Source organism: Penicillium taxi (genome assembly GCF_028828555.1).
Source record: "Penicillium taxi strain IBT 34144 chromosome Unknown utg000002l_segment0_segment0, whole genome shotgun sequence".
In the NCBI taxonomy this organism is placed as follows: domain Eukaryota; kingdom Fungi; phylum Ascomycota; class Eurotiomycetes; order Eurotiales; family Aspergillaceae; genus Penicillium; species Penicillium taxi.
The window spans coordinates 320,291-335,442 of record NW_026643204.1 but is presented as its reverse complement, the minus strand read 5'-3'; the positions used below and the strand labels follow the sequence as shown (position 1 = coordinate 335,442).

Sequence of the window (15,152 nt, the reverse complement as noted above, 5' to 3'; positions counted from 1 at the left end):
AGCTAATATAGGTCATGGATAGAGCGGATGTACCAGTATTATAAAGCCAGAAATTCATCTCAAAAAGAAGTTAGGTCCAATTCATTTGAAAGGGATAGTTAACTACTAATACAAAATAAGTAACTAGATAATGAAACGGGGAACGCTCTAGGCACGGTCGGGACGTGCAGGTCGATTCAACCAAGAAAAACTAACCACAACCACAAAAGAAAGCTCAATGAAAGTAGGGAGTCAAAAAAGTGAAGAGATGTGTAAAGGTGTCCATTATGTAACTATCGCAACTTCTACGACGTACATCCCCCCTAAAGGCTGGCGTAAAGCATGAAAATGATCCCAACATGGCCTTATATCAGGCCTACATAAGGGAATTTTACAGGCTTTACAACCCCAATGCGTTCGAAATTGTTTAAGAGTGTTTCCCTAAGCCGCTACCTTCCGGGCCTGTTGGGCGCAGAATTTACAGGCTTTTAGGCCCTGTATCCTCTCAAGTATTCTAATATCGGGATAAAAGAATTAGCGCCTGTGGAACAACGCGACCAAAAGCATCTACAGGGCGTTTTCCAACGGCTATTCATATACTAAAAGAGCCCAAAAAAGCTCAGAAATGGAATTTCTTGTATGGAGCTTCCATTGATTAGGTCTTATGTATTGCGTGGCAGGATAGTACTATCCATAAGGCTTCAAATTGGATTAGACGCCTTCGAAAACTACCAGCGAAGACATCCACAAGCGCAAAAATTGCCCGAGAGCCTTTCAAAGATTCCCCTATAAAAGAGCTTCCTATCCCATGTTTAATCAATGATTATAATCATGAGATGGGAGCTGTTGATCGAGCAAATCAACTCCGTGCAAGTTATAAGACACACGAAAGGGTAAACTCTGTTTTTGGCGAGCTATCTCTGCAATACAATAAGCATTTACAATAGATATATCAAGAAGCCAGTAAAATATTGGCTACCAGGAGCGTAGAGACTTTTGATGGGTCTTATAGCTTGCGCAGATTTGATTTGCTCGATCAACATATTATAATCATTGATTAAACAAGTGAGGGGAAGGTCTTGTAAGGGAATCTTTGAACGGCTCTCGGACAATTCTTGCGCTTGTGAATAACTTCACTGGCTGTTTTCGAAGGTGTGTAACCCAATTTAAAAGATTATTGATAGTATGTATTGTCGATAGAGTTGTAAAGATCCGATTGTTAAACAAGAAGAATTAACTAAGGAAAGAAAAGGTGTCCAGGGGTTCGGACGCTTTTATGGCTCGTCCGGCTCCGCACAGGGATCATGAGCGCATCTCCTGGGATAAGTCGGTTTTACCGCAGCAGACCGCTTTCCTGGTTCACTACGTACTACTGCATAGTAATAGGTAGGGCCTGAATTCCCACTAGATATTTACAATACTTTGTAGTTAATATTTATTGTCTCATTATATTTGTATAGTTTGCATTAGTCTAGGATTCTTGAGACCAATCATCTATTCTAGGTCACGTGGATGTAAGCGCTGATTCAGTATCCTTATCAGCACCGCCTTCTGGCAGAAACAAGCTCCGAGTTCTATTTACGTTCGCGAACAATTTAACATCCCCATCAACACTTCCACGATGTCCAACGATAAGATTGGTCAACCGGCTACTGACCTGGATGATGAACCATACGATTCTGCCGATGATGAAGATTTCCAGTTGGATGATGTACAAGACGATTCAGAGCTCTCCGCCGACGAAACCGAGCCTGCGAAGAAGAAGAGGAAGACCGACACAAAGGAAGAAGTCGCAGCTGAAGGGCTAGACTCTGGCGATGAAGTCACTATACGAAAGGCACGGGATAAAAAGAATAAACGGAAGGGAAAGAAGGCTAAGGGAAAGAACGCACTCGGCGATGATGATCTTGATTTCGATGACGATGAAGAAGGAACCGGTGGGTTTGTGCGGACGCGCGCCATGAGATTGCAAATGTGAGTATCTCGAGTGTTATGTCTCTATCTTGCAAGCTTGAAAGCTGACTTCCGATTCCCGAAATAGCCAGGAAGACAATCGCAAACCGCTGGCCAAACTCGATGGTGCGACTGTGGATGTAGACGCTCTTTGGGAGCAGATGAATGCCACCGGCAATGAATTGGGTTTGCTACCCAATCAAATTGCAAAAAAGGAGACGGCCCCAGAACCCGATCGCTCAGCTGAAGATGCAACCTCGAAGGACAATATCCCAGACTCAGAGGCCAAGTTGCCCGATACCAAGGACGCCCAGCAAATGATAAAGATCAAACGAACCTACAAGTTTGCTGGTGAGATGATCACCGAGGAAAAGATGGTTGCAAGGGATTCAGCAGAGGCAAAGGCGTTCTTATCTAGCGAAGACAATGTCGATGGCTTGGGAGATGTCGCCGCAGATGCTCGCCCCATTTTGCGCCGGCCACTGCGCAAGATATCGCGGTTTGATCCAAATCCGACTGGCACAATTCAAAAGAGCTGGGAGAAGCAAGTGGTCGAAGAAAATCCCAGTGGTCCCAAGATCAACACCGTGGAGAAGTCTCGGCTTGACTGGGCGCAGTATGTTGACAAAGCTGGAATAAAAGACGAACTACGCGTGCACAGCAGGGCTAAAGAAGGCTATATGGGCCGTATGGACTTTTTGGGCCGTGTGGAAGCCAAGAAGGACGACGAGGCACGACAAGCTCGGCTCAAGGGCCCGTGAAGCCCTGGTCTGCTTATCGTTTTTTAAACCCGAGAACGAGAAAAGACTCCAAAATATATTTACCCGGTTGGAAGTGCACCATCATATGGAAAGCTTCGACATATTTACATCGACCAAAAGATGATGCATCCAAAATGGTATTGCAAGACTCTTGGGTCACATACGTCTACGGGGTCTAAGAGTCTATCAAGAAATTCGATTCCGTGTGAGCGCAAGACAGTAACTCTCGACACCCCAATCTCGCCTGCTTCGCATCGTCAGTGGCAGTGCTAAACGAAAATTTTATGTCTGACCGATTATTGAGGACCAATACTCGACCTGTATTTTTAATGAAAAACTATGCTAAAGCAAGCAGGATTATTAATTTAACCCGAGAACCAACCACACTGATCTGTACTATATCACTCAACACTAGCACCCCAGAACCATTATCTGCCATGTTCAACACATCGGACATAAATAGGCGTCTTAATGGATGCGTTCCGGAGTTTCAGGTGCTCTTGGGAACATATCTTATACCGCTATCAGGGCAGCTAGTCGTGGCGACTGCAAAACCAGTCAGCTTGTAATATCAAATTCATTGAATCTAACGACTTACGTGTATCAGACGCCTCGTACTGGCCGGTAATCGCATTGCCGCGCACATTAAAAAAGTACTAAACCTGCTTCAGCTCATCAGTCTCGCAACCAACGTAGGCCTTAGAGCCGTGAAGGGCAGACAGAGCAGACTGGATCTTGCTCAGACTGTATGTTGTCGATCTATCAGGAGTGATTCCAGCATTTGATAGGGCCTGTTAATTGTTAACACCGCGCACGAAACGAAACTCGGGATTGTTTACCTTGTACGTATCAAGTCCCTTGAACAGGTCAACTACCTTCTGGAAGAAATCGCCAACTTCTTCTTCGGGTGTATACTCGGTGTAACAGCTTGGCTCGATGGTATTGATGCATGTGCCGTGCTTTTGCCACTCGTGCTCCCAGAAGGACTCATCATCGCCGTTGATATCCAACCAGTAATGCTTCATATAGGAGAGCAATTCGGTGCGGTTCTGCGTCTGCAGAATTCCTGTGACGCTGCCGTAATTTCTTGATGAGTCGCAGCGACTTTGGTAAGTCCCATCGCAATTATCAGGCCTAACCCATTTTCAGTATCATGCTTTGAATGGGCTCAGCATTGCCGATGGCTTCCACTTACCACAGTCCATGTATGGTCCATGAATCAGCTGGACCAGTTGAAGGATCGTTATCCCAAAACTGTGTCTGTATTAGAGCACCACCGGGGTAGTTATAGCAGCAGTTGGGTATTTCGGATGAACCGTGGCAGCTGAGTGTGGCATTATTGTTACAGATTGTCGAATTCGCCGAGACGCTAACAATAAAAGCTGCGATAGCGAGAACCTGGAATTTCATTCTGGTCCCTATCATCGCGATATTGCTGAGAGAGTGTCGTAAATGTATAAAAATAGTCAAAGCATATCTCTTTTGGGAATAAAACACCGTGAATCTTGGATCCAAGGTATGATGTCACTCTTATCACTTCAGATATCAGGGATCATGAGCTAAAGGTACAATCTAGCTATGCAAGCTTGAAAGATGAGAGTTCCGTTTGCTATTTCTAATCAATATCAGATTTTAAGTTGACGAGGAATTATTTTATGTCATCAAGGAAGCCATTTGGTGACACAAGATTAGGAAATAGGGGCCCAGTAAGTCTATGATGATGATTGTTGATCCTCTGATCGCGAAAGCCGGGTTCGCCAAACTGCAAGAGTTGCAAGAAAAGAGAAAAACGCCGCAAATAGAAATGGCAGGCCTATCCATGTATAGCCTAGATGCATCCCCAGCTGGAAAAGGTAAGCTGAGAATGGTCCTGCAAATAGCTGACCCAGAGACCTGGAGATGGAAATGGCTGAATATAGTGTGCCGACATGGTCGGGACGTACAAGCGCAGTTATCAGACTGAGATTGGTAACTACGAAAGCCGAGCCTACAGACGCGACTACCATTCCACCAGTCAAGACTGCTGGCACGGGAGCTATACCGATCATTAAGAAACCGACGACCGACAGCATTCCCATAATCTGACTCCAGCGCCAATCTTTGAATTTCCCATGCAGGTCAAAGTACTTGGCTGACATGACAGAAAGGACCGGCATGACAAGCAGGAAATTGATGAGGCTGAAGATTCCACGCAGTGTGATCAAAAGACTAGACTGTGAAAGAGTTAGTCAGTGCTTTGATGAAGGGGAAAGGGTCTAATTACGCGGGCGAAGCTCCAATCAAACTTCTTCGAGGCATACTGTAAAAGCAAAGTTGTCGTTTGTGGTCTGCCCAAGATGGAGACAAACATAACAATAACCATCAAGAAGACATTGCTATCGTTCCAGATGAACCGAATGGAATCCTTAAACTCGTGCACTCGAAGGAGGATTTCTTGTGTCGTATTTGTTTTTTTAAGAGGCTCGGTCAATTCGTTGTCCACTCCGCCTTCGCTGCTACCTCTCATTGATTTGGAGTATTTGAGTGTTTCAGGCAGAAAAATGCAAGGAGTTGCTCCAATTACCATGATGATTAGCCCCAAGTTGTAGGGAATCCAATCACTAAATGTCATCATATAGGCGCTGACCGGCGTTGCTACTATCTCTGCGATTAACACACAGGATTGAATACGAAAGAGTGCCGTTGATCTGCGATTAATCAGAGCCAAAGACTTCACCAGAGGATGGGATGGTGAATATACCTTTCTTCTTCATTGAAAATGTCGGCAACCATGGTCAGTATCACAGATGAGAACATCAGGTCACCACCACCAATTATCTTCCAGAATGAGGAAAACCAAACCAAGCGGAGAGGCAAGACACTTGGAAATAAACCTGACTATAATCAACATCTCATTCTAGACCGGAGGGGTCCAACTCACAAACCAACCTAATCCAAACCTCTGCAAGAAGTATACCCAAAACACAAAGATATAACACAGGCTTTCGTCCCCAATGATCTAAAAGAACTCCGTAGGGAAGTGAAAGTAAAAGAGCTAGAATTTTATTAGTACAAATGGAATCTAGGCAATAGGTTTCGGCACATACTGGGCAGCACATCGAGCCCATCTTTGTACCCTAAAACCAATGCGAGTTCACTCTGCACCAGATCAGATTTGCAGAAGTCTTTGAGTGGAACATCAGCTATATTATTGAGACGACCCTCGAGGTGTTTTCGGCAGATGATTTGTTCAAAGATTGCAGTTTGAGGGGCTTGCGCCATGTAGGCTCCAAGATCGAATGCCATGGCAGTAATGCCACACACTATCAGAAAAAACAGTGGGTTGACTCTTTTATCCAGAGGCTTTACTCTGTGGCCATTGGGCAATAGAGGTTGAATTTCCCCACGGGTCCTATCTATGGCCATTTTGTGGAAACTAGAAAAATGTGAGAAATTGAGAAACTAAGAAATTGAGAAAATGAGAAATTGAGAAACTGAGAAATTGAGAAAGGAAATTCCAGCGCTTAAAATTGTTCTAGAATTATTCCTCTAATGTTTATCAAAACAATGAAACGTTCCGATTGTTCATTGGGTTCAAAACGTGATAAGACCGCGTCATCTCGACTTTTAGCTTAAACCAATTAGGGCTAAGCTGCCACTTCATGATTCGGAGCTCGGAGTTCAATCTTTCAATGGGTAGTAAATAATCTAGATTCGGAGTTCGCTATATGTGTCAGGACCTTGGGATCATAAGGTTTGACCTACATTTATTCGACGGTTCTTTTGTACACTTTTTATGCAGCATCAATAACGGTTAATCATCAGTTGCAGCAGTATTGGTTTAATTTACCGGGCCTTGGCTTAACTCACTTCCCATGACTTTCTTTGATATTTGTTTTTCAATGACCACTGTACTGTAATAAATTATTCAATGAGATCAGGAATGGAACCATATATCGTCGAGTCTAAAAAGAACCTTTCTCCACACCCTCTACTGCTTTGTTTGCACATCTAAGCCAATCAATAGCACTGTTCTGTCTTAATTTTCAGGCCATTTAGCGGTCAAGTTTCTTTGGCGTATTGGGCCGTCATCTGGGAGTGTTGTCTTGCTGACAAGTGAAATGTGCATAAAGTACGGGTGCCACGTTAATTTATCTAGCATCATCAATGAGGTTCATATCACAACATACATGATTCTAATACCAAAAGGTCTACGTGTATTTACTCATTCTGAGACGACGTATATTGCGATTTAAAGGATTATGGAAGATCTGATTAGCAGGCGCTGGGTTAATCGAATTGAGCATTCAGAGGCGAAATTTCTTTCTCAATTGGCAGAATATATCCAGTAGAGGCTGGCCCTTCAGCCCCCAGAAGACAGGTGTGTTGGCTGGTTTGACGGCGACTCACTCAAGACTCCTTTCATTTTGGTCCTTCTAATACCATCCAAGACTTCCATCGATATTTACGCACAGGCCTGGAGTTGGAGTTGTTAGGCTGCTCTCTCTCGGAAGCCGACCCAGAAAGGAAAGACCGTGCTTATTAAGCAGACTAAGAGATTCCGACGTTCTGCCTTCTGATCTTTTACTTAATTGGACACTGGATAATTTACTATAAGCCATATAATGAGTGTTGAAGCTTTGCGAGCTGTAAGTGACCTAGTGGCAACTACAAATCGGAACTAATTTGAGTGGAGTGCGATCTCTGTTATTCACGAAAGGTATTGAATGAAGGATTCCCGAGGAGAGTGGGAAAGAAGTCATGAGTCTTAACATCTAATTTCTGACATTCAAACTTAGGTCCGGTGTGATAGGCAATCAGTTTGTGCAAATTGTATCGACTCTGGTCAGGAATGTCTTAGACTAAGGCCTGATCGTCCCCTTCGCCGCAAAGCACCTTCTGCGTATGTATTCACCATAAAATACAAAAGAATATACTGACCCATACTACCAGTATCTCTACACTTGGAGAAAGGATACTTAAGCTTGAGAGTGCTTTTTCCCAGCCAAATGGGTGCGATACAACCTTGGAACCAAATATTCGCTATATGTAAGCCTGCTAACCCAAATCTAGAGGCGAAGAGTCGATCCCATCTAACACGACAAATCAAGGAGACTATGGTCGCCCTTCAAAGAGAAAGAGGTTTGACCAATTATCAGAAACCAGAGACTCCTCCAAGTCTCCTCATGGGAATCGTGGTACCATCACCCCTGATGATTCAACCCACCACGCTGAACATGCTAAGTTCATTATCCAAAGTGAACTGTACCAGAATGACAATATAAACCATGAGCGACAGGTTATCTTGAAGGCTGCACTAGAATTTATGAATAGCATGACACAGGACAAGACTTCTGGCGATGATTTTCCACCACTAAATGCACCGTGTGACGGTCATGATGGCCGTGGTGGCATTGATGGTACACCTGAATCAATATCTCCATCACCGGAGCTAATCTACATGCTATTAGAAGGTACCTGAAAACTCCAACTCTGTTTCCCTTCGCAATATGCTGATAGAGAGTCGCAGAGCAAACTTTTGCGGCTGAAAACTCCCAGTCCATAATATGGCCTAGTCATATTTCAAAAAACACCTTCAAAAAGATGGCTCTGGTACTTCTTGATGGTGAAGCTAAAGGCCAGTTGTTCTACCAGTATTGCATATGTGTTTACCAAAGAGCTATAGGCTACATGTATCAAATGCCCAGGGTCCATACGGAACCACGCATTGAGAAGCATTTCTTCAAGTCGAAAAAGCTGTATGAAGCGCGCTCTCTTCATGCTCTTGCGAATCTCAATTTTCTGAACAACCCAAGTCTTCCCCTCGTCCAGTCACTTATATCTGCCGTATGTTAACACGAGGCCCAGTCACATCCAGCTTCGCTCGAACTTCGCAACTGACTTTTGATCTAGGCACTGTTGATGCAATGTCTTGGGAACACGAGTCAGGCATGGGTTTTTACCTCTTATGCTGCTCGTCTGATTATTGCTTTGAAATATCATGAATTCCGTGACACTGCTGCCCCATTAATCATTGATGAGGATATTCGCAGCTGTTTATTCTGGTGCTACTGCCTTGATCGATCTTTGAGCTCTGTTCTTCGTCGACCATTATCCTTGCCCGATCTTCCAGTATCGCCTGCCAAGCTCATAGGCGCCGAAACACCATTACCATATGCTCCTTTAATACGCATGATCATAAACATGGCTGAAGTTCAAGGGAGTCTTCTGAGCTGCAAAGATGCGGGTGATACTCGCCAAATCATATCCAGTCATACATTTCTTCAAGATCGAATGTTTGAGATCTACTCAGAATCACAATCTGTGAGCGTTACCCCGGGAGAGTCCTCAGATAATTTATCTAATCACATTTACTGAAGAGTCGAGCTGCTGCTTCCGAGTTTCTCGATACGGATTGGATCGCCATTGATTTCTGCTATCATTCTATTTTGGTTGATATATTACGATCGCGCTTGAGATATGCATTCTCTCCATTGACACATCGGGAATGTGTGGCCTACGCCCGCAAGTCCTTGAAGTCCTTGAATTCCCTTCAAAAATTTTATTTCAAGGGTGTCGGAATGCCTGGCTTCACGGATCCATTTCCCTCTTTCTTAACTTGGTTCGTCTTCCCCTCTGCTAGCTTACTGCAACTATCTTATACCTTTTCCTTCTAGGACTGTTTTATACTACCCACTATCTCCATTCTTTGTTCTCTTTTGCAACATCATTGGGGAATTGGAATTGGAAGACTACAACTTGATCCAAGAAGTAACGCAGAGCCTCTCTCATTTTTCCGCAAGTCCATACATTGCAAAGCTACTCAAGCTGTTAGATTCTTTACTGGGGTTCTGTATCCCATTGATTCAGGCTAAAGAACGACTAGATCAACAGAACAAAGCTGCACCGACTTACCCATCTATGAACGGGCAAGATAACTGGAGTGGTATCAATGATGGTTTGGTTTCAGCTGAAAATTCTTACATGGACCCGGTTGTCGATCTCAACCTTCAGCAGATGCAAAGTCTCAGTGATGAAAATTACCCTATGACTGATGGACTGATGCAAAACCTATTCAATAGTCAGCTTTCACTAGAGTGGCTTGAGTCGGATTTGTTTTCCTCAGAAAATATGAATTGAATAATTAGACAAACATCTTGTTTGCCACTATTTGGCCTCGGAATAATAAATCTTGCTCCTAAGGCCATTCTCGTTCACGTACTTTGGCCATTGAATCTCCTACTTCCGATACACTATCTCCATGTGCCACCTCTTTCATGGTCTAATGCAGCATACCGCATCATAAACGTTATCTTGTTTGGCACTTTTAAAGTGGACGCGAAGTTTTAAACTGGCCCGGCTATCTTTTCAATGTTAGATGGGGTTCAGGGGCATCCTCGGAGGATTTGTGTTGCAGTACTGAGTATGTAAGCGCTATTTATTGCTTTTCCCTCCTTTTACTTCAGCCTCCGAAAGTTGAAGCTGTTCCATATCGGCAAGATGCATGAAGAACCAGTCCTGGGAGCCTTCCAATCCTGCCAGACTCGTATTCGATTGGAGATACCCGGGGATCTTAGTTTGTTCGGATAAGTGCAGCAAACATTTTCTAGGAAACTATTCCAATGTTGTGATTCATCACAGATACCAACCTCCAGGACCCGAGGTCTGTAACCCATGGGCTTGCTTATCTTTCAAACACCTTATCAGATATGGACTGTTTCGTCTCGCTGAGCTCTTTCAAGTATTTTTCTGATATTACTGAGAGATTTTTTGTTCTCTAACTCAATTTTCCAAGACGTTCGAAAGCTGTCCAAGTGCAAGGCTAACTAGGTTACCTTCTATGATCTTGGTAGATGCCAAGGTGTGCAATATTCATATCTCAACTGATTCGATACCCTGTATATACCTGGGTAGTTCCCTAAATGGCTGTTTACGAGGCTGATACTTTATCTAGGTACATACACGAGTCTCAACTGCCCTGCTCTGGCGTCAATCTCAAAGCTTCTAAGGTTCAGACGGGTAAATTCAGATTCAAATCTTCTCATAACTTATGAGACCTGTATCTATGTATAGTACATACTGCTTGCTACCCGTAGATCTATGTGCCAGGATTAGATGTATTTTCAACATTGGAAATATCCAGGGCTTAAACCCTTCCAAGGTTTGTATTATTCTATATCTAGCCCATATATATCAGTGATCAGTAAATATAAATCTGTATGCGCTATATTTAACCTTCGTGCTTCTGCCCAGGTGGCAAAGAACATGGATTCAAGTAAAGTTTCCGAGGTTGTGCCTGTACCTACTCAGCTGAATTTAGAAAATTCAACCACCTGAGTGGGTAATTGAAGCCTAAGCCTCAGAGAATGTCCATATTCATTCAACTCATTCAATCGCAGGGCTCTCAAGCGCCTGCTGATCTAATTTTCTACTAGTTTTACCTAAGCTGCAATATTCTCGCCATTACCAAAGCCCGAAAGCATTCCAAGGACTCTTGGTTAAATACTGTGATATCAGAAAGGCACTCTGAAGTCAAGCATTCATGACCTCAATAGATGATTTGCGTTGAGTGACTCGCGTTGAAGGATAAAAAATTCAGTAACCTGAGTCCTCCCTTCAATCCCAAGGTTCCGGTCCATACCAATTGCACAATCTATTGAACGCGAACCACAAACCCACATCTCAGTTTGCAGTCAATGGATTCCCAAAATAAAACAACCTCAAGTGGCGCGATGTCGGTAGACAAAAAGGGAACCCACATTGGTTATCTACAGCAAGGGCCATCCATATACATGATGTCACTTGGATTCTCCTTGGAGGGTGGACCAGCCGCGTCTCTCTTGCCCAAGACATCCTAACGCATACCGTACCTGAACCGCGGAGCTCCCCCTATCTATCGGGACGGTGTCTGGCATATGTGCAGTATGGATGATCAATTTATTACGGTTAAACTTCGCTTTCAATGAGCCTGGTATGGATTTCATGTTTTAATGGCTCTATTGAAGTGTGCATAGCAAGCCTCGATCTGCGAAGTATTGAGTGAATTGATATGCGCATAAAGCTTGGGTGCTATGACTTTTCAAGATAACACCAAATTCGTATTTGAGACATCCCGACGTCTAACCCCATAACCTGTAAGATACCCAATGTGCGAAGTCTGTATAGTAAGGTTCTGCTTCCTTGATGCCCCCTCCTTCACGACCTTGAAAATGGTGGGGTACACGAGGAATAGAAAGTACGACCTCCTGGCAAGGTAATACTGAGGGGTAAAGAAATTACCTCCAAGGAACCAACACAGACGCGGGCTACAAGGGGCTTCATTCATCTTCTAGAACTATCTAAGAAGAATTGCGTATCTAGTGAACCGTGACAGACGAAGCAAGGCGACATGACTCGCACTGCTTTATGCAAGCCACCATTAATGGCAATAGGATTTGCTGAACCCAGCATCTGGGATAGAAAACAGTTAACTAGCATTATATTAATGGTTCCAAGTGCTTGAGCCGTAGATACCGTCGAAATCAAGCGTTGAAGGAAAAGAAAGTCAGATATGCAAGGGGGTGGAGTAAACATCAAAGGGGCTCCAAAGCTTTTATTTAAGGAACTACTGGTACCTTTGCAGTCCTATAATATCATCTTTTCTAGGTTCGAAGCTTCCTTCATAGGACGGAATTTCTAGCCGTACGCACCTATACATGACAAAAAATGTGACACCATGGCAAATAAGACATATCATTGTACGGTAAGCTAGACGATAATAATATTAGAAGATAGGTTCATATCTTGAAGATCCACTTGAATATAGATTCTTCTTGGTAAATTGATCTTTTAATCTTCACGTATATCGACGGTTAAAACCGAAGACTTAATACAGATTTCAAAAGTAGGTATTTACAAATTCTGTGTTGATAGAGAGGAACTACGACGTCTCTGGGCTTTGAATGACGTCTGTGTTGGCACACAGCGTGCTCTTTACATGCAGTAGATCATTCAAAGGAAGTCGGCCCCTACTGCTTGATATCCCGGAGAATGTGAATCGGCGGGTAGGCGCAACTGCGTAGCATTACCTCGGTATGCTTGGTCAATTGGCTGCATGAAGCTACTGTCTTCCCCGCAAAATGATCGCCAGGTCTATGCAACTTCTTTTGGCTATGGCGCACAGAGGCTTGCATACTACATAGATCGACATATTCCAATGTATTTATGGAAATGGTGTCGATATATGGAAAAGGGGTCCATGGTTGAGAAGAACTTCAAATCGACAGTAAATCACGTGAATTAATAGCATGGACTAATACTGGGACTCTGAGAATAGGTAGTAGGGATTGGACCCAAGTATGAAGGTAGATACAAATGTAGCGGTCTGCTGCAAGCAACCTTGAAACATGCTTAATCTTAGCACACCTCCAAGATTCCAAGGTTACATACATATGTAGGGGAGCTTGCGAGTTGAAAATGCTCCAGACCCTGAGGTTAAAGATGTGGAAGAAGTCGATGATTCATGCTCGAGCGTGAATCGAAAGACGGTGAATAATGGCGTGAGATCCATTGGTGGCAAAGGTGAGAGGTTGTATAGATAAAGCACAGACACTCAAGCCACGGCATGTTCGATTCCCAGATAAGCCACAGTTGACCTCAGGAATCGCCACTGGGAATTGTTGGCGGCAACTAATTAGTACTACATAGTACTTGAAGGCTAGAGATGATTGTCAGAAACCTGCCACGATTGGAATGGCCTGCATATTCGGCCATGAAGATATACTATCAAACATATCGATGGTCTGAACCCCCAGCATGGAACTAGGATAGCATAATTGTCTTGGCAGTATTAAATAATCAGTACTCAAAGTATCCCTTTGGACGCAGGGGCCGAGATAATAGAGAACTTTGGAATCATGCTTTCAGGCCCTTGCGGACGGCCCGTGCTTCTTGATTAGATGAAGATTGGAGATCGGATGACAAAGTCAAATATGAGGGGAAATATCAGATGAAGGCAGTTGAAGCCTTCCAAGGTTGGAACTCGGAAGAAAATTTCACCTAGGCATGTACCTAATGTACCTACAGGCGGGCTTATGTAGCCGTCTAAACCCGGGCTCGGCCCTCCAGGACCTAGACGACTTGAAACGGCCTGGAGACGACATTGCTCAAACATATATCTTCATACCCATACTACGGATTAGCTTGGGTAAGTATCAGCTGATGTATCGTATCAATTTACCTATAGACATCAATTTCAAGATATGGAACCTTGAAATAGCGGATGAGTCGCGAAATTGAATTGAACTTAGAGTTAAAATGAGAAACATTTTTGGATCTAAATCCCATTAGAGATCATGTTCCAGATTTGAAGAACGGTGGAGTAAGGCTTTCAGCCAATGGATAAGAATTCTCAGGCGTTTGAGCCCCATCGATTGCGACTATCGATAAAGTGACTGATCGACTCCCGACAAGATTCGGCTATCCGAGAGCGAGAAATGACTGGTAATCCAATCAGGACAGTCATCGGGGCTTTCAGAGTTAAGTTGAAGCCAAAGCTCATTACAGTTTAAGAAATTATGAATCTCGGTCATGACAAATGTGAAGTTTCACATCTCATGAAGGATTTTCCCTCTCAACGGATGATCTTAGACTGATACACAGTGAGACATTTGAATGTATTCTCAGCGAGTAATATGTTCAATCTCAGCATGTGCACGGGGTGGACTGAAAAGTCCATCGCCACTGACTCTATCCTCGAGCTCGGGAGAATAAAGAATGCACGGTAATAGAATGGAGCTAAGAAGAGTGGCGCTTAAGCCATCGAACCACTATATTGGGGAAAAACAGGTTCCCAGAGTTGTGGTTGTCTGACGCTTGATAGATCAGAAAGTCCCCTGAATCAGAATGCAAGATCCACTAGCGCCCACCATTATTCTAAAAGAAGCACAATTTCAGACAGCCGTTGAGGCGTACGGCGAATGATCCGGTAGGCGATAATCACTTTTTTTGCCAATGGTTTGAATGTCGCTAGGATTATTGATGTTGAAATGCACGACATTCCATGCCAAATGACGATATCCTGGTATCATTAAGCCCTAAGCGGTATACAAGGGATGATCCATACCAGTCTGAAGAAAGAGTGAAGTGGGAATTTGCAATGTTACAACGTTCTCTCATTAAATCTAGATAAACAAAACTTGAGAGTAAAGAGCACGGACCGGATGGATCTCAATCTGACCTATCGATCTAGATCGATCAACTTATTTTATAGTTCCAGTAAGCCATAGATCTAGAGAGAAGAGTAGTAATTTAAGAGTTAAATCCAACACGAATAAATGTAAGTGTGGAAGGTGAGAAAAGTAAACAACTCAAGATCACGCAAATAGTGTAGATCTAGATCGAGTTTGGACTCTACTCACATTGTGCGGAACGTAAGAGATACAGCCGAACATTCCTGTTAAACTGCATGAAATATAATAAACAATTAGAGAAAAGAAAAAA

At 43.5% G+C, this 15,152-nt stretch overlaps 4 protein-coding genes across 4 annotated transcripts; 2 read left to right on the top strand and 2 right to left on the bottom strand.

Moving 5' to 3' along the window:
• Positions 1 to 1,600: 1,600 nt before the first annotated feature.
• swc5 (putative Swr1p complex component (Swc5)) lies at positions 1,601 to 2,693 on the top strand (the record flags this gene model as incomplete). The annotated part of the gene is made up of 2 exons (XM_057204721.1): positions 1,601 to 1,953; positions 2,021 to 2,693. The coding sequence occupies 2 exons, from the start codon at positions 1,601 to 1,603 to the stop codon at positions 2,691 to 2,693; spliced, it is 1,026 nt and encodes a 341-aa protein (XP_057065328.1).
• A 656-nt stretch (positions 2,694 to 3,349) lies between these two features.
• N7495_002050 (T2 family ribonuclease) lies at positions 3,350 to 4,118 on the bottom strand (the record flags this gene model as incomplete). Its single annotated transcript, XM_057204720.1, has 3 exons — positions 3,350 to 3,484; positions 3,533 to 3,827; positions 3,889 to 4,118. The coding sequence occupies 3 exons, from the start codon at positions 4,116 to 4,118 to the stop codon at positions 3,350 to 3,352; spliced, it is 660 nt and encodes a 219-aa protein (XP_057065327.1).
• Positions 4,119 to 4,405: 287 nt separating this feature from the next.
• N7495_002049 (MFS transporter) lies at positions 4,406 to 6,098 on the bottom strand (the record flags this gene model as incomplete). Its single annotated transcript, XM_057204719.1, has 5 exons — positions 4,406 to 4,906; positions 4,957 to 5,380; positions 5,434 to 5,566; positions 5,614 to 5,727; positions 5,780 to 6,098. 5 exons carry the CDS (start codon positions 6,096 to 6,098, stop codon positions 4,406 to 4,408), a joined length of 1,491 nt encoding a protein of 496 aa, XP_057065326.1.
• Positions 6,099 to 7,297: 1,199 nt separating this feature from the next.
• N7495_002048 (fungal specific transcription factor domain-containing protein) lies at positions 7,298 to 9,812 on the top strand (the record flags this gene model as incomplete). The annotated part of the gene is made up of 8 exons (XM_057204718.1): positions 7,298 to 7,321; positions 7,472 to 7,575; positions 7,626 to 7,685; positions 7,746 to 8,146; positions 8,203 to 8,519; positions 8,586 to 8,996; positions 9,053 to 9,294; positions 9,350 to 9,812. The coding sequence occupies 8 exons, from the start codon at positions 7,298 to 7,300 to the stop codon at positions 9,810 to 9,812; spliced, it is 2,022 nt and encodes a 673-aa protein (XP_057065325.1).
• Positions 9,813 to 15,152: the final 5,340 nt, after the last annotated feature.